We start from the raw sequence: 27,222 nt of genomic DNA, 5'->3' as shown, positions 1-27,222 counted from the left end.
ACAGAGTGTGAACGTTGTGATCAGCTGTTTTAGCGCAGTTCTCCAGTGAAGGGGGGAGTCTCCCTCCGCAGCCGGGTGGGTGTAGTTTTGGCACAATTCCGTTGTACAGACCGACGTTAACAGCAGCCCTGTCTGTGCACACGGAGACCGACTCTGTCGTCCGGTGATCTAACCGCCTTCTGGAAAAGCTTCACAAGTAGCCTACGTCGGTACGCAAATGCGCTTTGTGACACAAGTGACGGTACGCATTTCAGATTACGCACTGTACTACAGCAAAAGTATTCTCCGTCGGGACTTCCTGCAACATCACCACGCCGTTATCAAAGATGTTCTATTGAGAAGACGATCACTACGTGACAAAAGTTTTGAAAACCGTGGCTACTGAAATCAATCTTACTAACTGCTGTCTGTGCAATTTACTCCGCGAGTTGGCAGACTTTATTTTGCTTACTTTAACATCATTTTTCATGGTGGGGCTAAGCCATTTCTTGGTATGGCTGTAGCCTACCCCAGCCATACCCTGGCGCTGCCACTGGTGGCATGTATGGGCGGGCCATTCTGCACATGCGTTAAATGCGTTAAATATTTTAACGCAATTAATTCCAAAAATTAATTACCGCGATAATTTTGACAGCACTAGTAAAAACCAAACAGCCTGTGGTCAAAACTCTCCTTTTCAGAACTGCTTTAATTAGGGATTGTGTTTTATTTCATATATTTAATTTGTTTATGTTGTTTTTCTGAGATGTTTCCTATTTAAGTGCCTTTGCCTTTCTCCCTATTATTATTATTATAATAAATATTAAAGTGCCAGGGTATACCTCAATAAAATAAACATGATTTAAAAAGATGAAATGCATTGATTGTCTTTTAGTTTTTAATTAGAAAGCACATTTTCTAATTGCTCATCAACCTTAAGGAATGTTTTTATGTTATTTATTAATACATCATCAAAATAAGAATTAAACATTTTTTATTGTTTTACTTTCTGTAGAAACCAAACCCCACAAAGTTCATTAATAACATAAAGTCTTCAAAGATATGAAGTATTTATTATGACAGTAATAACAGTGTTCAGGCCTTTTATTTCCCCGTTTAAAACGTGTGTGAGACATTCAGAAGAATACACTTTGACATGACCGAAAAACACCTTACATTATGAATTACATGATAAACAGCTGTGTGTATTTTATATTCCTGTGCTACCCTCACTGAGACCGTCATTGGTAAAAATCGGCACCGGACGAGTATCGTCATTGTAAATGTATGGAAACAGCCTCTCAGTGAAAGTGTGTGTGAAGGTGTGTATGTGTGTGTTAGTCTCAGGATCAGAGAACGACAGTGTTTCCTCCGTCCCAGTCCAGATTCACTCTGACCCTCCGGAGCTTCTTCTCTAATGGGAGAGGAGTTTCTGGATGTGACGGGGAAAGCGCAGAGTATTTACCACCATCAGGACGTATTCTCCATAATCCAGGCTCTATATCTTCTGCCACTTGACAGACTCCACTAACACTCCCAGTCCCCAGGCTGTATAGTCTCCAACCTGGACGTCCCAGCTGTGAGTCCCTGAGTTGAAGCCCTCAGAGCCCAGGACAATTGAAAAATGATCAAATCTCTCAAAATAATAAGGACGTTGCCCTCTCTCTCCTTCCTTCACGCTGGTCAGATCTTCAGACAGGACGAGCATTGGACCGGCAGTGTTTGGGTCCAGGATCACAGGGTAATAGGACACCATGTCCTTCATCTTGCTCCAGATGTTGAAGCTGAGGTTGCCCAGGTGTTTGGCCTGGTCTATCAGAGCTCCTGAGGGCAGCTGTGGAGCCTCCAGCAGGGGGCGCTGCAGCCTCTCCACTGCTGCCTTGTAGTTGAGCAGGAAGGAGACGTCTTCAGCTCTCAAGAGCTGCTATCTCTCTGCTCACAGCCTCCATCTTCTCCTTCATCTTCTCCTCCATCACCCTCCTCTTCTGCTCCTCTTCCTCCCTCAGTGCAGCCATCCTGGCCTCCTCTTCCTCTTCTAGAAACTGGTGAAGCTTCTGAAACTGCTCCTTAATCTGATTTTCTATGTCTCGGGCCTCAAACTCCATGTGTCTTAATGTGTAATCAAACCTCCCTTTATGTTCTTCAAATTCTTCTAACTTCTCCTGAAAGGGCTGCAGAGCTTTCTGGAGCTTCGCTCTGAGATCCTGAGCAGCTTCATCGATGGGTCTGAATCTGTGGTTGGTGTGTGTTTTTGAATCTCTGCAGACGACACACACTGGCTGCTGATGGTCCAGACAGAAGAGTTTGAGTTTCTCAGAGTGCAGACTGCAGAGAGCCTCTGGAGATCTCTGATCTCTCTCCTGTAGGAAACTCTCACACAGGTTATTTAGCACCAGGTTAGAAGGAGGCTTTGACCGTGAAGATCGTCTCTTACAAAGTGGACACTCACGTAATGGTTTCTCTCTCCACCAGCTTTGCAGACAGTCTCTACAGAAGCTGTGGCTGCAGGACAGGAGGACAGGATCTTTAAAGACTTCATGGCAGACAGAACAGCAGAAACCTTCCTCTAATCTGGAAGCCATTTATTCTCCAAGTGAAGCAGAAAACACGACAGCAGCCGCTCCCTGTCGCTGAAAGTTACTCCCTCTTTGATTTCTGGTAAATCCCGAAAAAAAATTGATCGAAAAAGCCTATATAAATAATTACAATATAGTGATGTTCCCTCAGTGTGTGATGTATTAACTCCTTCGTGGTATGCATTACAACAAACTAAGGATATTTTCATTTTATGCATGAAAAAAAATAACATAACAGATTGTTTTATAAATGTAAGTAATATGTTATTGTGAAAAACTATAAAATACAATACACACATTTGACATGTTTATATGAGGACCCCCTTGGTGGTTCTAGGAGTGTTTTATAAAAAATTGTGTTTTCTATTTAACTTATTTTACTAAGATTATTTTTTTAATTAACTTTTCTTTCTTTTTTTAATGTCACGTACCCCCTGCAGTACCCCAACGTACCCCCAGGGGTCCGCGTACCCCCATTTGAGAATCACTGCTCTAACCGTTAGGCCTTATCAATTATCTGTAGCTAAGAATTACAACTGTATATCCCAACCCAGTCTCACGGCATTTCGTGTTCACCAACACGATTTTTAATCTATTGATTCGTGTTCACCAACACGATTTGCCCCTTTTTTTCGTGTTGCACAGCACGATTTTAAAAGCAATGTATTTCTACTGCCTGCAGCCAAGCGGCAAACTCTGGGGAACAGCCGGGACGCCAATACGGAAGTGCCACACACTGCAGTTCATACATGGGCCGCTAGGGACTGGCTGCAGAAAGGAGCAATTTCCATAGACCCCCATGTTAAAATGCCCAACTTTACAGCAGAAAAAAACATGTTTCTACCCATGGATGCAATAAATATTATTGTCGATATAGTTAGATTCCACCTTCATGATTATGAATCTGTGAGTGAATTGTTTTCTAACACGACCCTTTTATTTATATTAGGTCTTAACGTTTTTGCATAAATTAGGGCGTGGTCACATTGAGTGACGGCTCTGTCAAGTGCCTGCCGCTGTTAGCTTCTTGTCTCTCTGCTAGCTGCTCCGTGAAGCTACAGGGACTCTGCCTGCTCAGCTCATCCAGGAAACACAACTTGTAGCCGGCCGTGGTTGTTTGTTCTTCATGCTTATATATCGGACTATTGTGACTCGCTCTGCGGTTAAAACAGACGGTGCATGAATGCGGTTTTGCGGTAAGTGAAATTCGAGTGCTTTATTTATGTGTTAATGATTTTAATCAGCTACGTAATGAATGGTAAGGCTTGGGTTAGCATGTAAGCTAGTGGTAGCTACATCGGTGCTAACGATTGTAATCGTAGCCTCCAAGTTCAAATAATAGACTGTATATATAAAGGTTAAAACGAAATAGACAAGTGTTAAGTGGGATAATACTGTTGAACAAACGGCTTCTGTTTGAGGTTGATAAAATAAGGTCATCCTTGTAACTTAGAGATATTTTATTATGTAGGTAGAACTGTATGCATCTAAGGTTAATTTAAATTGGCTATGCTCAAGTATGTAGACAAGCTAATGTCGAAGTAGTGTATGTGAAATCAACCTCACAATAAGATGTGTGTATATTACAATTATTAATGTCATATTTCAAGATGATTACTTAGATATTACAATATGGTTGGTTGAGCTGGAGCATTATTGAGCTTACACGTTAACGTCACAGTCATCTGAAGAACGAACCCAAACCTTGTTGTTTTTATTAATTGCATTACCAAATGGGTATCAAATAAACAGTAAGCATTGGTAACACAACTTCCAAAGTTACAGTAAAATAAAAAGGACTCGGACAATACACAATCCAACATGTTCAACAGAAGAGAATCAGTTATATTGTTTGTACACATGGTACTTTACATATATATCTGTTTGTTTAAGGTGTCCAGGTGATGCAGACAGGCTGGACCAGAGAGTGAGAGACAGAACTGGACTCCTCACAGCAGTGAACTTCAGCTCAGGTACAAAGACTCTTTTTTCATACTGTACAAGAATCAAGAAGATATTGGTTTAAATGAATGAAGTATTGACTTGAATACACTGATATACATTCCATTAAACAATACTAAATACTAGATCACCTACACATCAGTTAAGTTGAGGGTTTTTTCCATGCAAAAAGTTACATTTAGATGTTAACAAGCAATATGACTTTGTCAGCTTTCTAATTTAATGTATTGAAGGCAAAGATATTTAACACATAGTGAGAACTGCTGCTATTTATCTCTCAATATTGTCTGTAAAAAACGTGGTAAAAGTGATTCTTTCAGTGAGACAACAGAGCAAGCTTCTACAGTTGCACTACGTTTTGATAACAGTTACATATTATTTTGATAATAACATATTTCAATGTTGATGAACTTCATACTGTTTATTCATAATCTGATTGTCTTTGTAGCTCATTGTTGAAATTTAAAAAAACCATTACAATTACAAAATAATTATATCTACAGCCCCTAAACACACAAACACACCGCTTTCATAAATAACACACTTGTTCTGCAATAATATGTTTTATGTTTCCTGTCATTTTTGTTAGGAAAGGACATGCCTGAAAGACACGACATGTTCTCCTTCTCTGAGGGTCAAGAAGAACATCCAAGAGGAACATTAAAAGCTGATGTTATGAGATTTTAAGACCAGTACAGGACATTCACTAAGAAACTACTTTTATTGTAAAAACAGTCAGCTGATTGAATGCAGCTATTTCCACATCTACACTCCATCACCTGATTATTTCTATTTGCCTCACTTTATGAGCTTCACAACATGTACCTTGTTTTGCAACGTCACAAATAAATGGGGCCAATCTTCAGTCAGATGTGAATGTGTAATCTAACATTTTCAGTAAGAATAATGGACAAAAGGAGTGCAAATACAATTTATTGAAATGTGAACCAAAAGTTAATCAAATGTTTTAAATAAAAAGCACATATGGACAGAAGGTGTAAACCTACTAAATGTATTAAACACATTTAGTCAAATAAAGTGACAGACTAGGCCCGTGCAATTGGTATCAGCTTTGCCCAGCATGGGCTCCTCCATCAGGCCTGGTCCTCCTCGCTGAGGAAAGACCCTCAGTCCTCTCCAAACCAACAGACTGGACATCACACGGAGGTTTCTCCCTGAAGTCTCTGCAGCTCTCTGGACACCAGGCTGTCTCAATCCGTCCACACTGAATATGAGAGGGGGAAAATGAAAATAATAAATGCTTTAGACAATAAGAAACATAAAGTTGACTGTTGAGTTGCTCAGTTTTTTTAGATTGTCAATACTATTACTGTATAACTAATATCTCAGGTTAAGAGGCACATTCAAATAAAGATTGGTCTTTAAATACATTTTGTCTTTTGAATTGTTTGTCTAAAGTCAAGGATCTAGAACTGGTACTTAGTTTTAATGATAGTCTGGTTATTATGCTGTTTGGAGGAGGCCTCACAGGTAAGAGCGCTAACTAGCTACCATCACATGTACCTTAGCTTGACTTAAATGTATTAAACGTATAGTTAAGTGATATCAAAATATAAATAACTAATGTCATGCAAACATATTAATATTTGCTTGATTCCAGTGTTGAATTTAGCACAATTGCATACAAACGTTAAGGGGTTTTAAGATTCTGAAGTATTATGCTAAAAACTCAATAACTTAGATTATTATTTATAGTTTTGCTGAATAGTTTCATGTCCGCTTACCTTAGAAACGTAAAATGCGACGGCAGCGTGCAGATGGGGAGCATGTTAGCTTAGCTTGGTAGCTTCAGCTAGCTCTGGAACTTCCAGCTCGGTGGCAGGAGGTCCCGCCTCGGCTCCTTCTCTTTGCCCTTATTTGGAGCAGGCTGGAGAAGGTGGGAGTTGAACTCTGGCGTCACTGTCGAGCCGTTAGTGGCCGACTCCGCCTACTAAGGGCTTCACGGCAACTCTGCAGAATCCTATGGGTGACGTCACGGACCCTACGTCCATTTATATATACAGTCTATGCCTGCAGCACGTCTTTTTCTCTGGTCGGGTCGAGGAAGACCTGAAGCTGTGTGGTTCATAAAAACATGTTCTTACTCAATATCAAGCCACAGTTATTGCTTTTATTTTAAATCGTATAATTTCGGACTTTTGTTGCCGTCTGTGAGGAAAATAAATGGGGCTCAGAGCCTCAGAATACGGAAATCTGTATTTTTAAATCTTTTTTTCCTTCTAATTCGATATTCTTTTCAAAATAACACACTGTTATTTACTCACCAATAACACACAATTATCCTTGCTTTTATTTATTGGTTTAATTCCATAATCTCTGGCTTTTTTGGCGTCCGTCAGGAACTGAATTTCAAAATAAAAATAACCGGAAACAGACGTATGCATTTCGAGCGATTACCCAAGATCCTCAGCTATGGTTTTAAGCTCGTTTATTGGATGTTTTAGCCGCAATACATGCTGGGATTTGGTGTTTATATGATATGAAATCCGGAAAACATTTTAAAATAATATCATCAATAGCATGGGGGAGGGGGGTATAGGTATGGGCAGGGTAATAGCAGAAAGAAAGAAATATAAAATTAGATCTGAATATAAAAAGATGAGAAAAATGTGAGAGGGATATAATAACCATATACCGTAATAATCAAATGTGTGTGTGTGTGGTGTGTGTGTGTGTGTGTGTGTGTGTGTGTGTGTGTGTGTGTGTGTGTGTGTGTGTGTGTGTGTGTGTGTGTGTGTGTGTGTGTGTGTGTGTGTGTGTTCTGCGTGTGTGTCTGCGTGTGTGTGCAGTGGCAGCACATATCAGACCCGGGCCGGGGGGCGGGGCCTGGATACGGCCCTGTGTGTAGCTAAGGTGAAACCTGGGAGTGGAAGAAGGAGAGAAGTGACGAGGAGAGATAGAGAAGAGGAGGATATTTTTGTCTGTGTGACCCAATGCGACAATTAATGTGACACTTAAATCATATTCAATCATCCATCCATCCATCTTCTCCCGCTTATCCGTGGTCGGGTCGCGGGGGTAGCAGTTCCAGCAGAGAGCCCCAAACTTTCTTTTCCCTGGCGACATCAACCATATATGATATTCAATCATATACATTATAATAGCCATTGTTTAAAGACTTTTTTTAAAAAGTAAGGTAACTCACCAATTAATGTGACACTTGAGCCTGTTTCTCCCTCATCAGTTTTGTGAGTCTGGGGGAGATTGTTGCAACAGCTGTGACCAGGTTATTCTCCAAGTTAAGTCTGTTCCTGTGTTTAGTCTTGATGTGGATCATGGCGGAGAATGTCACCTCACTCAGGTATGTGGACCCAAAAGGCAACAGTTCATTCAGGGCATGTTTCCCCAATTCAGGATACTCCTTCTCCACACCACACCAGAACTGTGTCAGTGGTGTGTTTGAGTACCTCATCTTCAGGCTCCTATCTGAGGACACATCTATGAGGTCTTCTTGCAGTCTGGCGGGAATGCTGCTGTTAATGCACGTCACAAATGGATTACGCACCCAGTCCAGTGTGGATGACTTGTTGTCAATATCAGGGAAGTAGGAGTTGAACTCATTCTTGAGCTTGGACAAATGTGTGTGTACTATTTTCACAATTGGAGCTCTGTCACATTCACCAGTAGAAATGTATGCGTTCAGCTGCAGGAAACAACTTGTATCCCCTTTTTCACATTTGCTCTGCCAGAGCTTGATCATGAATCCACACACTTTGTCAACAAGCTAAGAACATTTGTGTCTTTACCTTGAAGAGAGAGATTCAGCTGATTGAGTTTGCTGAAAATATCAGAGAGGTATCCCAGCCGAGCTACCCAGTCAGCGTCGTCGAACATAGCCACAAGTGGGTGTGTGTGCTCCGACAGGAATAAACGTCCTGTCCGGTAGTTCTCCCCGTGAGTTTCTTGCAAAACAGAATGTGCTCGTTCATCTCCAAAGTGTCTTTGTAACGCACAAACGCAATCAGTTGTGCTTCCCTACTGACATCCGTTGATTCGTCCAACTGCAAAGCGAACGTACCAGACGCTTTACATTTTTCCACCACTTGGTCAATAATCTCAATTCCCATGTCGTCGATCCGATGGCACACAGTATTATTTGACAACGGCACTTTCTTCATGACATCAGCTGCTTTCTTATCGAGCATAGTTTCTGCGAGAATTATAGCAGCAGGCAAGATTAGCTCTTCGGCTATGGTAAATGGCTTTTTCGATTTAGCAACGAGTAGCGACACGGCATAAGATGCCTCCAAGGACTTGGTTGAGACCGATGTCGCTTTCTTTAGTTTTTCTTGGCTTCCCTTAAATTCAGCCAGCTTTTGGTGGAAAAACTCTGCAGGCTTACCCACACAGGCGGGATGTCTAGTACTAAGGTGCCGATGTAAATGGGATGGTTTCATGCTATTATTAGAAAGCACGTCGCCACAGATGAAACACATTGGCTGCGGTGGCTCTGTAGTTGTGACCGTAAACCCGGAGAGCACATAATGTTCACCAAACTGACGATTCTTCACCTTCTCTGTTTTCATTTTCTTGAGAACGGGTTCTCCTGATTCAGCAGTATCACCTGTGCTGTTGTTTCTGGATGAACCAGCTCGACTCAGCCATTGATCCATAATGATTATGTTAACATAAATGTTGATCTCAATAAACACCAGCGCATTCACTTGATAGGATGTTGATATTTTGCTAGCTAGCAAGAAAACCAGCGCGCCACTACAATGATGATGATGATGTAACACCTGATAGTCCGGTGGGAAGCTGAACGCCGCGCCAATAATAATATATAGCCCAATTTTGGTTACATTATTACAGATTATGCATTATTCATCATTTGCGTACAGTTTTCCTGTAAAAATGTTAAGAAAAAAAAAAAGAAAATGTTTTACTTTTCAAAATCTTTTCACGTACCCCCTGGGGACCACCCACGTACCACTAGGGGTACACGTACCCCCGGTTGGGAAACACTGCTCTACTGCAGTGGTTCCCAAAGGGTGTGCCGCGGCACACTGGTGTGCCGTGAGGCAAGTTCGGGTGTGCCGTGGGATTTTGTGACAACCATACATTATTATTGCAATATACAACTACACAAAAATAATTATTTTTTAATGTACTATATCAGTACTTTGTAGGTTTATATGTACGTAATCTGTGCGACTTGCGCGTCCACATCTCAACGTGCAGTGCTGCATAAACATGGCTGAGTCAGCGATAACTTTCGAGGGGTGGAGGTATGCCCATTACTTTAAGTTCGTCCGACGAATAGACAGGAATGTGACGGTGAGGTGCAAACTGTGTCCAGGCCAGAAGCTGTTCTCCACTGCTGGAAACACCACGTGGTCAAACCTCAACAAGCACCTGCAAAGAACACATGCTAAGGTGAAGCTACCGCACACGCTATTTGTTGTTTGTTGATATCACGTAGTCTGTTCTTCTTCTCTGTCTTCCGGTTGCTGTTTTGAATGACAAATACACACTACCGCCGCCTGCTGGTAAGGAAAGTTATTGCCACTCAGGCATGTGCTCGGCGAGTAAAGTAACGAGTTACTTTATGTAGATAGTAACGAAGAAGTGTAATATATCGGCAAAATATGCTGATTGCTGAAATGTTACATTTATAATTTGTAGTTCAGGACCATGCAGTGCAGCTTCCTTGCATTGACAGTTCTCTGTGCTGAATTTCTGCTGAGTTTCCTTTGCCTCATTTTTTATTTTGTGACCTGTCTGGTTTAAATGAGTGTGTTGCTGCTTTGATGAAGCCTAATTTGATAAAGTTTCAAATTAATTTCTGAAATATTTCGTTAATAAATATTTCATGATTAATATAGTTGTCTTTGTCACATTTTATTTAGCATTAGTAAATAATTATGCACATTTACAGATATTTTACATGATATGAGTGATAACACGTGTTATAAGCAGGGGTGCACATAACTTTTTTGCCCTGGTTCTCAAAGGAGCACCTGGAGATGTTGCTTGGTGCTCATCCTTAAAATGAAATAAACCGTAACTTTTGAGGGGGTCTTTATTTGCCAGACACACGGCACTAAACACCCATGCAGAGGTGAACACAGAACACACATGCAGAGGCGAACACACGACAACATTAGCACGAGCAGTAATCCTACAAGCTGTCATCACTACCCTCCTGACTGCTCTCCTCACTGTCTTCCTCTCTGTCAGACATGTAGCTGAAGATGTAGGCCTACTTCTTCCTCTCTGGTTGAGTCTGCGATTAGCTGCTTGCATCCACAAGTCAACAGCTGGGTTTGGGTCGAAAGTCTCTGTTGTCATCTTAGAAAAGTGGATGTAATCAAATAAGTATGTGAACATAACCAATAACCTACCATAGCCAATAACAAATTAATGTAACTTATTTTATTTGTGTTGTTCATTCATATCTTATTTTACCTTAACATTTATTTATTTATGCATTTTTTTAATCTCCAGTTTTAAAGGATATTTTTGGTTACTGTCCTATAGTATACATTGGAATGATTTCAAACCTGTTTATCCCAATAATTATAAAGGAGTGCCTTGGAAATATGTGTTTACATAAATTGTGACCAAACCGTTTGAACTTAGACTCAGAGTCCTTTACCTCACTGAGCTGTAGTTAACTTATCAGCCTCTCAGTCTGACTGGAGAGGACTCTCCCTCCACATTATTGTAGAAACATCTTCTTCTTATATCCGTTAGAGCAGCTAGCATGGCACCAGATTCTAATAACAACAGCGCTGGTACCGGTGCACCCTCCCTCTCTCCCTCGCTCACTCGCAGTTTGGCTGTGAGCTGCGGGCGCCAGATAAGCCAACATCCCCCATTTTCATCACTTACAGCACCCATCGTACAGGGCAAATGAAACGTGTAACCGGGGTGAAAAGGGTGTTACATTTACTTAATTATGAATATTGTTACATCAAGGCCGAAAATTAGGAAGAGCCCCAACAGTCAAAATGTTTTTTTCCCTCCCAGAACTGCCAGCGCAGCGACTCCCCAGATCTGGCGCCCTAGGCGAACATCTAGCCAGCGCTACGGGCCGGCCCTGAGTTCATATCATGGTTCATATGCAACTCTCTCTCTTCTCTCTCTCTCCTCTATTTTCTCTTTTCTCTTCTCCCTTCTCTCTCTCCCTCTCTCAATGTTGGTATGCAAATGCGCTTTGTTTCAAATGACCCGGTGCTCTTTTTTTGGCGGAGGTGCGCATGCGCACCTGCGCACCAGTTATGTGCAGCCCTGGTTATAAGGGCTATTTTGCACAATAGGTGTGCCTTGAGATTTTTACTTGTCCTTTGGTGTGCCTTGGGCACAACAAGTTTGGGAACCACTGCTCTACTGTGCATATGATGATAAAGCCTTTGAATCTTTGAACCTAAACCTTTAGCCGATAATGAGCTAACGTTTATTTTAGCTAACTAATGGCTAACTAACTGTTTTAACTGTTTATCTAATACTCTTAGCTAACATTCAGCTAACAACTCTGACCATTAATCAATTAACTTTATCTAACAGTGCACTTGTTCATCCCTTACTTAAGCCAACGTTTTGGGTTGTTTATTATAACTCTTAACCAACAACTCCTAACCGTATATCCAGTACCTTTAGCTAATAATGAGCTAACTAGTTCAACTGTATTGCCTTTAGCTAACTATTAGTTCTGTCAAAGAGTCCTATTGTTTGTGTAAAGTTCTACTATTTCAGAAGCATGGCTGTGAGACTGCTTAAGAGCAGAGGTAATGTTTTCCTCGTTATTATTGATATTAAAGTAACTTACATGTATTACTTGTATTAGCCAACTATAAACAGCTATATCTTAAACATGCCAAGGGTGTGTGGAGCTGTGTGTATTGAACTGATGGGGGAGGGGGCCGGAGAGAAGGAAGTCTATGCAGAAAATGTGTGTGTGCGCAGGCTGCAAGAATGCGAGACAACGAACACCAGGGCCCTTTCTCATTTCTCTAACTCCCCTCCTCGACTCCTATCCTCGACTCCTATCCTCGACTCCTATCCTCGATACTTAGTCCCGCCCACAGGAGATGCGAGCGGAGGAGCCGAGGAGGGGAACCGAGGAGAGAGGAGGGGAAGCAGCAGGCGGTTAGAGAAATGAGAACTCCTCTCCTCTGAGCGGTCATTTTAAAGAGACGTCCATTAATGATGACAGGAGGCAGCAGCCCTCTGTCTGATGGACAGATGTGTTCATGACCACTTATATATTTACTTTGATTCATTCACAGTGCGGTATAATGAGACAATAACAGGCTGCAGATGAGGACACACACACACACACACACACACAGACACACATATATATATTTATATAAATATATACAATTTCAGAATCAAACAGAGCACTCTCATAATAACGTAACACTATCAGAGACTGGATATACCCCCCCCCCCCTCTCTGGTCGCTGCAATGAGGAAAATAAATTACGGGCCAAAAGTTTTATTTACAAGTATTGAAAGTAAGCAGTGGACACCAAACCAACTAAGACCTGTCTGTCCGCTGCATCTACGCACACACTGTACAACACACACACACCTACAGCTCCTAAAGCATCATCAGGCTGCAGCCGTTGTGTATTTTATTTTGTGAAGCACTAAATGGTCTTAGAAATATCTGGACTCTTTGTTTGTAGATATCTACTAAACTAAAGCAAATAAAGAGAGTAGGCCTGTTCTACTGAGTGATATATATTATACACACGGCTCTGCTTTCTGCACGGACCCCACAGCTGTTCTCACTGTAAACATGAGAGCAGTTACTAAAATAATATCTAGGGGATGCATGCAGAGCTGTCATTGGCTGAGATAAGTCCGGCCGTGTGTCACGACTCTTTGAAACATCTCTGTTCCCGGAAATGCATCCGCGAAGGAGCTGTGGAGGACCGTGGAGGACCCATCAGTGTATCCTCGGTTATAGCTCCTCCAGAGAGCCTCCTCGACGCTCGATCCTCGGTCCGTGAAGTGCATTTAGAGAAATGAGATGTCCTTCAACATGGCGCGCTGAAATTAATTTCCGGGTCACTACCGCAGGACCGAGGAGTCGAGGAGTCGATGAGTCGAGGAGGGGGATTTGATGAAATGAGAAAGGGGCCAGATGTGTTTGTTTTGCCTCAAACTTAAGAGACTCTTGTTTCCGGGTCACCTCGGCTGGCTCGCGCTGATTCGCTACGACAGCCCATCGTTTTTGTATCTCCCAATAGATGGGCCCTATGGGAGGAGCATCCAACACAACTCCTCCCGTTGGGATTACATATAGCCCTGTTGTGTCTTTGTGTGCGGTCTCTTTTTCCTCCTGCTGCCAAGATAGTAAGATCTCCCAGCACTAGGAACAGAGCAGGAGTACTCCTTATTTTGTATTGTTGTTTGTTTACCATTAAAACAGATTATTGTTTATCCTTTATCCTGGTGTTTCGAATTCCTTCTTTTATAATTTGACCAGCTCATCAAGGAACGCGTGGAGCCGAGGTGGGCTTCAGACCACCGTCCTCATTGCTCCAACATTATTCAGTACCTTTAGCTAATATTTAGCAAACAGTTTTGAGTATTACTTTTACCTAACTTTGAGTAGTACCTAACTGTCTATATGCTATTAGCTTTCAACAGTGTATCCATACCTTTAGCTAATAACAGGCTAACTGTTTCAGCTGTACTTAAAGGTCACATGTCGTGGCCATTTCTACTAATCATAATTCCATTGTTGAGGTCTACTAAAATAGATTTATACTGTGCAATTTTCCAAAATCACATTGGTTTCTCATACAGCATCTCTGTAAAGTATGTGTATTCACTCTCTGTCCTAAACGGCTTGTTAGAGCTCTGTATTGCCTTTAGCTAACTATTAGCTTACCGTGCCTTAAGCTAATAATGAGCTACCTGTTTCAACTGTTTGTCTAATTATCTTAGCTAACTTCTCTGAACGTTAATCATGTAACTGTTTATTCAGTACCTTTAGCTAATATTTAGCAATCAGTTTTGAGTATTACTTTTACCTAACTTAGCTAATAACAGACTAACTGTTTCAGCTGCAGGGTATTACTTTTAGCTAACTATTTCAACTGTTTGTCTAATTATCTTTAACTAACAAGTGAAACGGTTTATCCATACCGTTAGCTAATAATGCTAACTGTTTTAACTGCTAAATGTTAGCTAACTGTTTCAACTGTCTAGTACAGTGCTTCTCAAACTTTTTCCAGTAATGTACCCCCTTTGAAACATTTTCTCAGCCAAGTACCTCCTGACCGATCCCGAACATTTTTGATCGAAAAAGCCTATATAAATAATTACAATATAGTGATGTTCCCTCAGTGTGTGATGTATTAACTCCTTCGTGGTATGCATTACAACAAACTAAGGATATTTTCATTTTATGCATGAAAAAAAATAACATAAGATTGTTTTATAAATTTAAGTAATATGTTATTCTGAAAAACTATACAATACAATACACACATTTGACATGTTTATATGAGGACCCCCTTGGTGGTTCTCGGAATGTTTTATATAAAATTGTGTTTTCTATTTAACTTATTTGACTAAGATTATTTTTTTAATTAACCTTTTTTTTTTAATGTCACGTACCCCCTGCAGTACCCCCGGGGGTCCGCGTACCCCCATTTGAGAATCACTGTAGTCTTAGCTAACTACTCTGAACATTAATTAATTACCTTTAGCTTGCACCTGTTAATCCATTACTTTGATTATGACTTTTCCCAGAAAGATTTTCACTAAACCATCAGTCAGTATGTTTAGCTGATATTTAAATGTTTAACTTCTTAGGCTATCAATATTTTTTTTTCTCTAATTATTACATATAACTTTTCTTTAAAATATTCTAACTATGTTTTTTATTAAACTAGCACTTCATATTATGCTCAGCTGCTAACAGAGCTAACTCTAGACTTACCTTCTGCAACACATTGATGTTCGTTCAGTTTGTTAGAGACATTGTGCACACTTTTTGATGCCAAGCTGTATTTCTCTTTTACCAAAGACTGCCGATTTAATCTGTTCATATTCAACAAGAGGACTTTCTACAACCGTGAAGCATGAAACATTCATACAGAGTAGACTTTAACACTTTATTTTCCAGTTGAGAATCATCTAAGCTCTAATGATTAACAATGGACACATCATGTAAAAATAAAACATTGTATATCAAGGAACAAATCAATGACATTCAAAGGGTTACCTGCTGTTCAAATACAGAGACGTCACTTTGAAGATATAATCAAACATCTTGCCGTAGCGCCATACATGTAAAAGGGCATAATACAAATTGTAACAACTTCTTTTGAGTTAATAATTCTAATGATTTTACATCAGTAATGTGTGTAACCACATCTATTCCTGTTGTTCTACCCTCACAGAGACCGTCACTGGTAACATCTGCAGTATCCTCATTGTTAATGTATGGAAACACCCTCTCAGTGAAAGTGTGTGTGAAGGTGTGTGTGTATGTGTGTGTGTTAGTGTCAGGATCAGAGACCGACAACTTTCCTCTGTTCCAGTCCAGATTCACTCTGACCCTCCGGAGCTTCTTCTCTAATGGGAGAACAACACTTCCATCTGGTGGGGAGAGTGCATAACATTCACCCTCACTGAACCATATTGTCCATGAACCAAACCGTAAGTCTGCCTTCCTGTCGACAGACTCTGCCATCACTCCCAGCTCCAATCTTTACGGTCTCTAAACTGGACGTCCCAGCTGTGAGTCCCTGAGTCAAAGCCCTCAGAGCAGAAAGCACCGATAAACCTCTCTGGATTATAAGGAAGTTCCTGTTCCTCCTCTCTTGGTCTCACAGAGGTCAGATCTTCAGACAGGGTGAGGTTTGGACCAGCAGTGTTTGGGTTCAGGATGAGAGGAGAGTAGGACACCATGTCCTTCATCTTGCTGAAGATGTTGGAGCTGAGGTTGCCCAGGTGTTTGGCCTGGTCTATCAGAGCTCCTGAGGGCAGCTGTGGAGCCTCTAGCAGGGGGCGCTGCAGCCTCTCCACTGCAGCCTTGTAGTTGAGCAGGAAGGAGACGTCTTCAGCTCTCAGCTCCTCCTCTGTGGCTCTGACTGTGTGTGAAAGAGCTGCTATCTCTCTGCTCACAGCCTCCATCACCCTCCTCTTCTGCTCCTCTTCCTCCCTCAGTGCAGCCATCCTGGCCTCCTCTTCCTCTTCTAGAAACTGGTGAAGCTTCTGAAACTGCTCCTTAATCTGCGTCTCTGTGCGTTGAGCCTGGAGCTTCAGGTGTCCTGCTGTTTGATCAAAGTCCTCTTTAACTTCTTCAAAGAGCTTCAGTTTCTTCTTGAAGGGCTGCAGAGATGTCCGGAGCTCCTCTCTGAGATCCTGAGCAGCTTCATCGATGGGTCTGAATCTGTGGTTGGTGTGTGTTCTTGAATCTCTGCAGACGACACACACTGGCTGCTGATGGTCCAGACAGAAGAGTTTGAGTTTCTCAGAGTGCAGACTGCAGAGAGCCTCTGGAGATCTCTGATCTCTCTCCTGTAGGAAACTCTCACACAGGTTCTTTAGCACCAGGTTAGAAGGAGGCTCTGACCGTGAAGATCGTCTCTTACAAAGTGGACACTCTTTGATCACTTTCTCCGTCCACCAGCTCTGCAGACAGTCTCTACAGAAGCTGTGGCTGCAGGACAGGACGACAGGATCTCTAAAGACTTCATGGCAGACAGAGCATCTGAAACCTTCCTCGAAACTGGAAGCCATTTATCCTGAAAGTGAAGCAGAAAACACAGGTTTTGTTGATTAAAATTATTGTTCTGTGTGTGGATTCAGCAGCTGCTTGAAGTAGTGTGTGTGTGTGTGTGTGTGTGTGTGTGTGTGTGTGTGTGTGTGTGTGTGTGTGTGTGTGTAGATTTGCATACACACTACAGTTCAAAACATATGAATCATGAATGATATTGTTTTTCTCACCTTCAGAGATGAACACATTATAATTCAGTATTATATATATTTACAGTAATGAAGATTTAAAGGCCCATGTAATGGATTTCAAAAACGTGTTCCCTTTATTTTAAAATCACGAACACTTCAACGGATATGACGTCACTGCTTCCTTCCTTCCTCCCAAACCCCAAAACCTCTCCTACTGTAAGAAATTAAAATCAATGTTGATATGACGTAATTTAAATGAAATACACGGTTTTAATTTAAAGCACTTTTATTTAGAAAAACCCCGGAAGTTCACATTAACTATTAACTTAACACTTTTATTCAGAAAATTCTTCATTTCCGGTTAGCATTAGCATGTGGCTAACGTTTTGAAAACCGTGAATTGAAGGTGAAATAACATGTGATGTTGTACACTAAACACTCATTTATTGACGCTGAAATAACGTTTATCAGGGAATGTTTAAATAACCACAGACGTCAGAATTATATATATATTAATAATATAAGATATAATATGAGGGGTACCACCTTTATATATACAGTCTATGGGTACTACTCGTGTTCTGGTAGGAACCTTTCTCACTGTAGTTGTTTTACGAATAATTGTTACATTTGTAACGCCTTGTTACGTGTATATCATAATATATACATATTCTACAATACAATTAGAGTTCTATCGACTGTTTACACCTTATTTAAAAGAGTGCACGTGCGTTTTACAAGACAAAAGGCCACTCAGCTGGCGGAAATGTTATGATGACGGACCTCTTACTTACGGCTTCTTTGACGTAACCTGGACCCAAAAGTACCGTTTCTGCTCGTGCATTTACTCCTGAGTCCTGTACGACGAAGGCAGGTCAACATACCCGGGACATCTTTGAGTTATCTGGATTCACTAACTCTAACAAACACGAAGCGGTCCTACGAGGCTGGTTATCAACTCGGTAAATCAACCCCGGGTTGCTCCATCCGGCTATGAGCCAATCACAGGAAAGGGGTGGGGTTAGCCGCATCTGACCAATCAGAAACACGGAGAAGCGCCTGACAGTGGAGCGTCATACTTCATGAACGAAGAGTTCATCGTGTTGAAGTTACATTTTAAACATCCAACACTTAATCCAGGATAAAAGCCACACAGCTTCAGCTGCGAAGAGCAGGAAGAACAGCTGCTTATGATATCACTGCCCTTCTTAGACACGAATGCATCTGACTTTAATTACACTCTTATCCCGCTTATTACACGGCCTCATACTAAACACACTAACGACTTGACTCCCAATATTAAGTATACACGACTACTTGCATTCATAGAATATGTCAAACACTTTCTTTAGTTACTTCTTTATCACAAAAAGTACAGGAATATTCAATATCAAGTATCAATCTTTGCAGGGTATTGTGTGTAATATTTAAAAGAAACCTCCTTAACTTTATTATTAAGTCAAATGAACCACCAAATGTGTTTCAGGTTGATTTCTCCGTGAAATCAGAATTTAACAACAAGAGGTGTTATAGACAGTGTTGTGAAGAGCCTCCCTCTGCACACGGAGTTGTTTTGATGACGGACCCTGTTCCTCTCACTTCCGGTGTGTAACGCGTGTGTGATGGAGGTGGTTCTGCTGGGACTGAGTGACGGGGATCTGGACCCGGAGCGGTACCGAGCCTCGTTCATAACCAACAAGCTGGGGGGGAAACCGGACTGGATGCTTCCGGACCCGGAGCGACAGGCTCCCCGTTGCGCGCGCTGCGGAGCCCCGTTAGCCCACGTCGTGCAAGTGTACTGCCCCGTGCACATCTGCCCCCCCCACCACAGGACACTTTACCTGTTCGCGTGCACAGGTACAGGGTGGAAGAAGTACTCGTTGTACTTCAGTAAAAGTAGAAGTACTCAGATCTTGTAGTAAAAGTAGAAGTACTTAGATCTTGTACTCGAGTAAAAGTAGAAGTACTCAGATCTTGTAGTAAAAGTAGAAGTACTCAGATCTTGTACTTGAGTAAAAGTAGAAGTACTCAGATCTTGTACTTGAGTAAAAGTAGAAGTACTCAGATCCTGTACTTGAGTAAAAGTAGAAGTACTCAGATCTTGTACTTGAGTAAAAGTAGAAGTACTCAGATCCTGTACTTGAGTAAAAGTAGAAGTACTCAGATCTTGTAGTAAAAGTAGAAGTACTCAGATCTTGTACTTGAGTAAAAGTAGAAGTACTCTGATCTTGTACTTGAGTAAAAGTAGAAGTACCAGAGTGTAGGAATACTCCGTTACAGTAAAAGTCCTGCATTAAAAATGTTCCTCAAATGAAAGTAGAAAAGTATTCTCATCTAAATATAGTGAAAGACAGTAAAAGTAGTCGTTGTGCAGATTGGTCCATTTCAGAATAATATATATGATATGTTTTATAATGATTGATCATGAAAGTGTTCTCAAAGCTGGTGAAGGTGCAGCTAGTTTGAATGACTTTGTATACTGCAGGGTAGCTGGTGGATTTACTCCAGGTGGAACTAAAGTCTGATTCAACACTTGGTTATATTTCACATCATTCATCCACATCTGTGAAGTAACTGAAGGTATTAATACATGTAGTGGAGGAAAAGTACACAGTATCCTAAAATGGAAATATTCAAGTAAAGTACAAGTACCTCAAAAAGTACAGTACTTGAGTAAATGTACTTGGTACTCCTCTCTCTGTGTTCAGGGTGCAGCAGCAGTTCAGAAACCTGGAGGGTGATTCGCTCCCAGCGTCCGGAGGAGACTTCCTGCAGAAAGGCTCCGATTCAAGAGGCTCCAGCCGCCTCAGAGTGGTGCGACACCGCTGAGGACTGGGGGGAGGAAGAAGAGGAGGAAGAGGAGGAGAGTGGAGGTGGGAGGAAGGAGAGCCAGGTGCAAGAGGAGGAAGCAGCTCCTCAGGAAGAAGGTAAAGACTTAATCGCTCATATCCCTCTACTCCAGCCCTGTTACTAAAGTGCTGATTCTCAGACCATATTACGTCCAGAACACGTCTCGTTGTTTCTGACAGCAACGTTTCTGATTGGCCCGTGGGGGTAAAGCCCGCCCACATTTGAGTAATGTCGTCATGATGCAGCAAATCTGGATCAGCTCCGTTGTTCCCCCGTTTTTAGAGATGTGGGTACTAGGGCTGTACGTTCGTTGGAGTACTATTCGGGTTTCAATTTCGTTATTCGGATATTCGTTTTTTTTTGTTGAATTAATTGAAATCTCCAATATCAACGTAAGAGCTTATGTCTCTTCGGGGGGTGCTAACACTTAACCATAAACGTTATCGTTTACTTTCTCCGTCTTTATATGTAGATATGACTTTTCTCCGTTAATCTCCGTCACATTGTTTCCATAGCAACAACAACTTCCTGTCAACTGCGCTAACTCTCCTTCAAAATAAAAGCATGTCCATACAAAATTGTAAGGCAAGCCAAATTACAGTTAAGACATATACAACTGCAACGACAGTAACAAACACGATGCCATATCCTTTTCAATTTCAAAGAACACAAATTGGGTTACATCAACAAATAACTATAAAACAACAATACTGTAGAATAACAAAATGAATGCCGTGAATAAACTGAAATGCACGTGTTGAAGCGGTTCGCTGCTGATTACTACGCACCCCCCCCTCCCCTGCGCGGAACGAATATTCGCTGCTGATTACTACCGAATATCCGGAACCCCGAAAAATGGTATTCGGGACAGCCCTAGTGGGTACGGAGGAAAAGAGAGGGTTTTGTTTTCTGACACGTGTTCATTCTCCTTCCAGCCGCCGGAGAGATGCACGTGAGCCTCGGCCTTCAGGACCTGACCCTCGGAGACGACGTTCCTGAGGAAAACGTTCCCGAACTCCGCTCGTTCTTCATCAGCGTGGCGGAGGAATCTGAGCTTTGCGGGGAGGAAGACGAGCTGCATCACGCTCAGAAGCTTCTGCGGGAATACGAGAGGAGGGAGGGGGTTTCCGCGGGGCAGATGGAGGACGAAGATGGAGGCGGAGGTGAGGAGAAATACGAGAAGACGAAAGCCAGACACGGAGACGCCGTTTTCTCTCGCTTCATGAAGAAGATCTCGCTCTGTCCGCAGCAGATTCTGCGCTACAGCCGGCGAGGAAAACCTCTCTTCATCTCACAGCCGCCGGAAAACATGCAGGTGCCGAGATGTGGCTCCTGTGGTGGGGAACGGACGTTTGAGATGCAGCTGATGCCCGCTCTGGTGAGTCTTCTGAGGGGGAGGAAGAGGAGGGAGAAGGAGGAAGAGGAGGAAGTGGAGGTGGAGTTTGGGACGGTGCTGGTGTTCACCTGCAACAACAGCTGCTGGACGGAGGATTCGGGATCCACTGTGGAGGAAATCTGCTTCGTGCAGCCGGACCCCGACCAGAAGCTCTTCAAATGACGAACTTCAACATTAACCTCAAAGAAGAACTCAGAATTCAACAGAACTATCAAATAAATCCTCCCTTAAAGGAATGAGTCTCTAATGAGGTTCTATTATATTATATTTAAGAGGTTTTCTATTTCCTGAAGTGTGTTCGATAGGTTTGAGTGCATGTAAATGGTCTGCAGAGGCAAAAATCCCTGTTTTTAAATGACAAACATCAACAAACCTCAAAGAACTCAGAAAGTCAGAGTTCAACAGAACTATAAAATAAATCCTCCCTTAAAGGAACGATTCTTTAAAGAGGCTCTATTATAGTATTATATGTGTTGGGTGTTCCCTCTCCTATAGGTTTGAGTGCATGTAAATGGTCTGCAGAGGCTAAAATCTCTTGTGTTCCTCTCCCCCCTCCGGCTTGAAACGCCTCCATTGTTTACTTCCAGTGACATCATCTCTATGTAACCCTCCTATTGGCTAACACTCCACAACACATTGTACGTGACAGGCAAAGGGGGCGGGGCATCTCTCTAAGCAGGTTGACCAATCACAACAGAGCAGCCCAGTTTACCAATCCATATTTTATGTTGTAGAACACTTTTGTTTTTAAGTCTCTTCCGCTTGTGTTCACAGACCTTATTTCAGACTAACAACCAAAAACATTTCAGACAACCATTGACTTCCAGACCAGGGGACAGGAATGTTGACTCATTCCCAGGTTTTAGGACTCATTCCTGCACCTCTCTATAGGAACAATAATAACATTAAATCAGATTATTATTCTCTGAACTTTATCCACTGGCTCCGTCATTTATTTATATTTACCAACAATGACTTTAATGAGCCGTCTCATTTGCAGTCATTTCACAAAAGATCTACATGTTGTTGGAGCCATAATGCACGTGTCTTTGTTCGTATTTATCTGCACAGGTTTAATGAATGATGCAGTTCCAACAATGAACACAAGATGGAGTATTCGCTTGTGAGTGTGTATAAATGTAATCACTGGGCCCAGTAGTTCAACACTTTTAATCTCAATCAGATCAGATTTTGAAATCCCATTTTTTGTGATCCAGGATCAGACAAGGCCAGATTGTGTCCCAGTATTTCAAAGCAATTCAGGATCAGCCTGATCCAGATTACGACTTTTCAAGATGACTAGATCCTGAATATCAGTGCTTTAATCCCACCGACCTCCATCTAGTGGACATGAAAAGTAATACAAGGAAGACAAGAGACCACATTGCAGAGACTTCTATTGTCCGCACTTACTTTTGAAAGGTGATGACAGATGATGGACTTTTTTTTTGTTGAAGATATTTTTTCTTTAATCTAAAATACATTTGTTATTGACAATCTTTGTTGTGATACTTTTATGAGCATAAACATTTATGTCAACATTTGGTTGAAAACAAAATAGGCCACCACAAACGTGACCGAAAAATAAAATTGATTTGCAATGAAGGCTAAAAATTGTGTATTATTTCAGTTAACAAACTTTGCCATTATTTATCCACCCATCTTCTCCCCTTATCCGTGGTCGGGTCTCGGGGGTAGCAGTTCCAGCAGAGAGCCCCAAACGTCCCTTTCCTATCAACCAGCTCTGACTGGGGGATCCCAAGGCGCTCCCAGGCCAGCGAAGAGATATAATCCCTCCACCTGGTCCTAGGTCTACCCCTTGGTCTCTTCCCAGCTGGACGTGCCTGGAACACCTCCCTAGGGAGGCGCCCAGGTGGCATCCTAACTACGTGCCCGAACCACCTCAACTGGCTCCTTTCGACGCGAAGGAGGAGCGGCTCAACTCAGAGTCCCTCCCTGATGACCGAACTTCTCACCTTATCCCTAAGGGAGACACCAGCCACCCTGCGGAGAAAACCCATCTCGACCGCTTGTATCTGCGATCTGGTTCTTTCGGTCATGACCCATCCTTCATGACCATAGGTGAGGGTAGGAACGAAAATGGCCCGCACCGTTGTGACGAAAAGGGAGCTGAGCCAGAAGGCAAAGCTCTGTCTACCGGGCCATTTTCGTTCCTACCCTCACCTATGGTCATCTTATTTATATTGAAACATTAATAAATTGTACAGTACATTTCGCTCTGGTAATCCACTGGAAACCCACCCCTCTGGTGGGATCAGGATAATCCAGTTTCCTGTGTGGTCGGTTGGAACTACCCGTTTTGAAGATTTGATCCAGATTAAAGCTTGGATTTGATTTCCTGATCTGATCGGATATCAAAGTGATCCTAATCCTTTTTTTTGGTTTTGAACTCCCCATAATCTAAATCTGATCCGATCAGATAGGGATTAGAAGTTTTGAACTCCTGGGCGATCAGATGCCGGTGTGGGACGGGAGCAGGCAGAAGCCGTGTCGATATGAGCTGTGTGTTAAACCCGTTTGTATTCAGCGTGACTGGCGTGGATATATTGGTATCTGAATGATAACAGAAAGGCAATATGGACAGCAAAATAAATGGATCGATGGACTGAAAGATATACACTCGTATGGACATTGTTTTGTCATCTGGAACACGCGTCTGAACTTAGTTCTCCCGTTCCCATCCCTCAGTGGCTTCAGTATGGATAAGGTTAAAAAGGCAACAGATTTTGCATTTTGACGGGTTGCATTCAAGATACGTTTCTTCCTGTCATTCATTGCAGATTCACCCTTTAGAAACTCGTATAACGTTGATCTGTTTGTAACCACGAGTGCCAGAGATGTGAGATAATCGACATTTGACTCCAGGATAAAGCTTTTAAAACTCACTCGATAGATGACGCATGAAAACACGAAGCAGATCACATTTTCTTTCGTTTTTACTTCAACCTTTACGATACACATATCTCTGATTCAGTGTCTTCACACCACGACACGAACAGCGGGGAGGAAATGTAAACCGTTAAAGCGATATCAAAAAATCAGCTGAAGGACTTTTCTTTTAAAAACCGGATCAGATCCAGAGTATCAAAAACACATTCCTTAACAATTAACTGGCCAATAAATAACGACGGTCTTCAGTTTCTGGTGTTTCTGGAAGTCGGATTTCAGCCTTTTTTCTTTGAGGATTCAGTCGTGAGAAGATCTTTGGTTTTCATCCAAGCATCTCGGTGTTTCTCATCGAAGCATCGGTGTTTCTCATCGAAGCATCGGTGTTTCTCATCGAGGCGTCTCGGTGTTTTTCATCGAAGCATCGGTGTTTCTCATCGAGGCGTCTCGGTGTTTCTCGTCGAGGCGTCTCGGTGATTCTCGTCGAGGCGTCTCTGTGTTTCCTAACGAGGCGTCTCGATGTTTCTCATCGAAGCATCGGTGTTTCTCATCGAGGCGTCTCGGTGTTTCTCGTCGAGGCGTCTCTGTGTTTCTCATCGAGGCGTCTCTGTGTTTCTCATCGAGGCGTCTCGGTGTTTCTCATCGAAGCATCGGTGTTTCTCATCGAGGCGTCTCGGTGTTTCTCATCGAAGCATCGGTGATTCTCGTCGAGGCGTCTCGGTGTTTCCTAACGAGGCGTCTCTGTGTTTCCTAACGAGGCGTCTCGGTGTTTCCTAACGAGGCGTCTCTGTGTTTCCTAACGAGGCATCTCTGTGTTTCCTAACGAGGCGTCTCGGTGTTTCCTAACGAGGCGTCTCTGTGTTTCCTAACGAGGCGTCTCGGTGTTTCCTAACGAGGCGTCTCGGTGTTTCCTAACGAGGCATCTCTGTGTTTCCTAACGAGGCGTCTCGGTGTTTCCTAACGAGGCGTCTCGGTGTTTCCTAACGAGGCATCTCTGTGTTTCCTAACGAGGCGTCTCGGTGTTTCCTAACGAGGCGTCTCTGTGTTTCCTAACGAGGCGTCTCGGTGTTTCCTAACGAGGCGTCTCGGTGTTTCCTAACGAGGCGTCTCTGTGTTTCCTAACGAGGCGTCTCGATGTTTCCTAACGAGGCGTCTCGGTGTTTCCTAACGAGGCGTCTCGGTGTTTCTCTATGGTTTTCAGGCACTTGAGGCTCGTGAGTTTCAGTCTCTGCGGTACGGCTGCTGGTCCGTGAACTGAAGTCCGCTGATGTCTCTGTCGATGATCTCGTTCACTGCAACACAAACAGAAGAACCAGCTTTACTTAATGCTTCTGATATTTAGAAACCATCTGAAACTCTTAGAGGTTTAAAGCTCTTTAAACACTTTATTTAACAATTACTCCATTTTAGAATGAAATAAATAATACAACTATATATTTTTATTTTACAAACGTAAGAAGTTAAACAAAATAAGATAACATAAAAATGTTTATAAACACAAGAAGTGAAAGTAAAAACATCCAAAACAAATCTAAAGTCCAATTTCTAACTTTTTTCTCAGAACTCAAGAAATATTTTTTTTAATTTTTATTTCAGAAAATTGTTTAATTTATTTTTTCTGAAAAAGGTTTACAGCGAAAAATAAGAAATATTTGTTTTCCGGGATAAAAAAATAATAATTCTGAACATTTTTTGAGCAACGTAAACATTTTTGGGGATCTGATCAAAAGTGACTTTTTCCCAGAACTCACAAAAAGAATTCCCATTTGTCCCTAATCCTCTTCCGTAGGAGTGTTTTCATAAGGCTCTAAATTCAGGCTATAATTGAACAAACTCAAACACACTGCTTGCGACTGTGGATGTAAACAAAAACAACATTAAAAGCACTCAGTAAACAAATGCATGGAAAGAAAAGTAGCTTAGTTTGACCACAGGAGGGAGCAGCTGACACACTTTTAATCTCTACGTTCAATTAAAAAGTGCTGTAGTGACAGGTTCTGCATTAAATCCTCTGATTACAAACTGACTCAAATCTCTTTCTACGAACTGACTCTCACGCCGGCCGCTCTCAGTGGAGGTGAAGTATTGAGTTATTAAAACTAGCAGCGGTTCAGAAAGTGTTTTTCTGCACGGCAGCGAGCGGCTAAACTTAGATCTGCTGTGAAACCGGACGCTGCAGAAAAAAGAAAGAATGGTATCATCTGCATCTGACTCAGAGATAACACGCCTCCAACATCTCTCAACATGTCACTGCATTAAAACGTCTACAGACCACAAGATGATGCCTAATGGGAGCACTCGTAAATATCAATATCAGGAACATGCTGTCGTACATTTCCAAAAAAATAAATACGAATCTATGAAAATAAATCGCTGCATTTCACAGTTTTTCAATATAAAACCTCATGTAATTACTTGAGTTGTGTGCTCACATTATCCCAAATGTTTATGGAGGCGTGTGGCGCAGTGGATAGTGCGTTGGTGTTGGGATCAGGGGAGCACAGGTTCAAACCCCAAATTGCTCCTGTGGGGATTGCCCACAGGCTTCTATCCAAGGCGACTTACATACTCAGTACTGTGGACAATCCCCACACTCACTTTACAGAATAGAATGTTGACAGCAGGCCAAAGTCATGTTGAAAGGCAAGA

General features: G+C 42.0%; 1 protein-coding gene, 1 long non-coding RNA gene and 1 pseudogene across 2 annotated transcripts; 1 reads left to right on the top strand and 2 right to left on the bottom strand.

The window, feature by feature from the left end:
- Positions 1-15,605: 15,605 nt before the first annotated feature.
- Positions 15,606-18,423, bottom strand: LOC117557909 (annotated as a pseudogene).
- A 329-nt stretch (positions 18,424-18,752) lies between these two features.
- On the top strand, positions 18,753-22,101 carry pdcd2l (programmed cell death 2-like). The gene is made up of 3 exons (XM_034233908.1): positions 18,753-19,277; positions 20,129-20,347; positions 21,206-22,101. Exons 1-3 carry the CDS (start codon positions 19,043-19,045, stop codon positions 21,826-21,828), a joined length of 1,077 nt encoding a protein of 358 aa, XP_034089799.1. The 5' UTR covers positions 18,753-19,042; the 3' UTR covers positions 21,829-22,101.
- A 2,504-nt stretch (positions 22,102-24,605) lies between these two features.
- LOC117557903 lies at positions 24,606-27,201 on the bottom strand. Its single transcript, XR_004570765.1, has 2 exons — positions 26,325-27,201; positions 24,606-25,865 (listed from the first exon to the last, which is right to left on the bottom strand). It is a non-coding gene; the product is annotated as an uncharacterized LOC117557903 (long non-coding RNA).
- Positions 27,202-27,222: the final 21 nt, after the last annotated feature.

This window comes from Gymnodraco acuticeps, unplaced genomic scaffold, assembly GCF_902827175.1.
Source record: "Gymnodraco acuticeps unplaced genomic scaffold, fGymAcu1.1, whole genome shotgun sequence".
Lineage (NCBI taxonomy): Eukaryota > Metazoa > Chordata > Actinopteri > Perciformes > Bathydraconidae > Gymnodraco > Gymnodraco acuticeps.
This window is presented reverse-complemented; position numbering and strand designations above follow the sequence as displayed.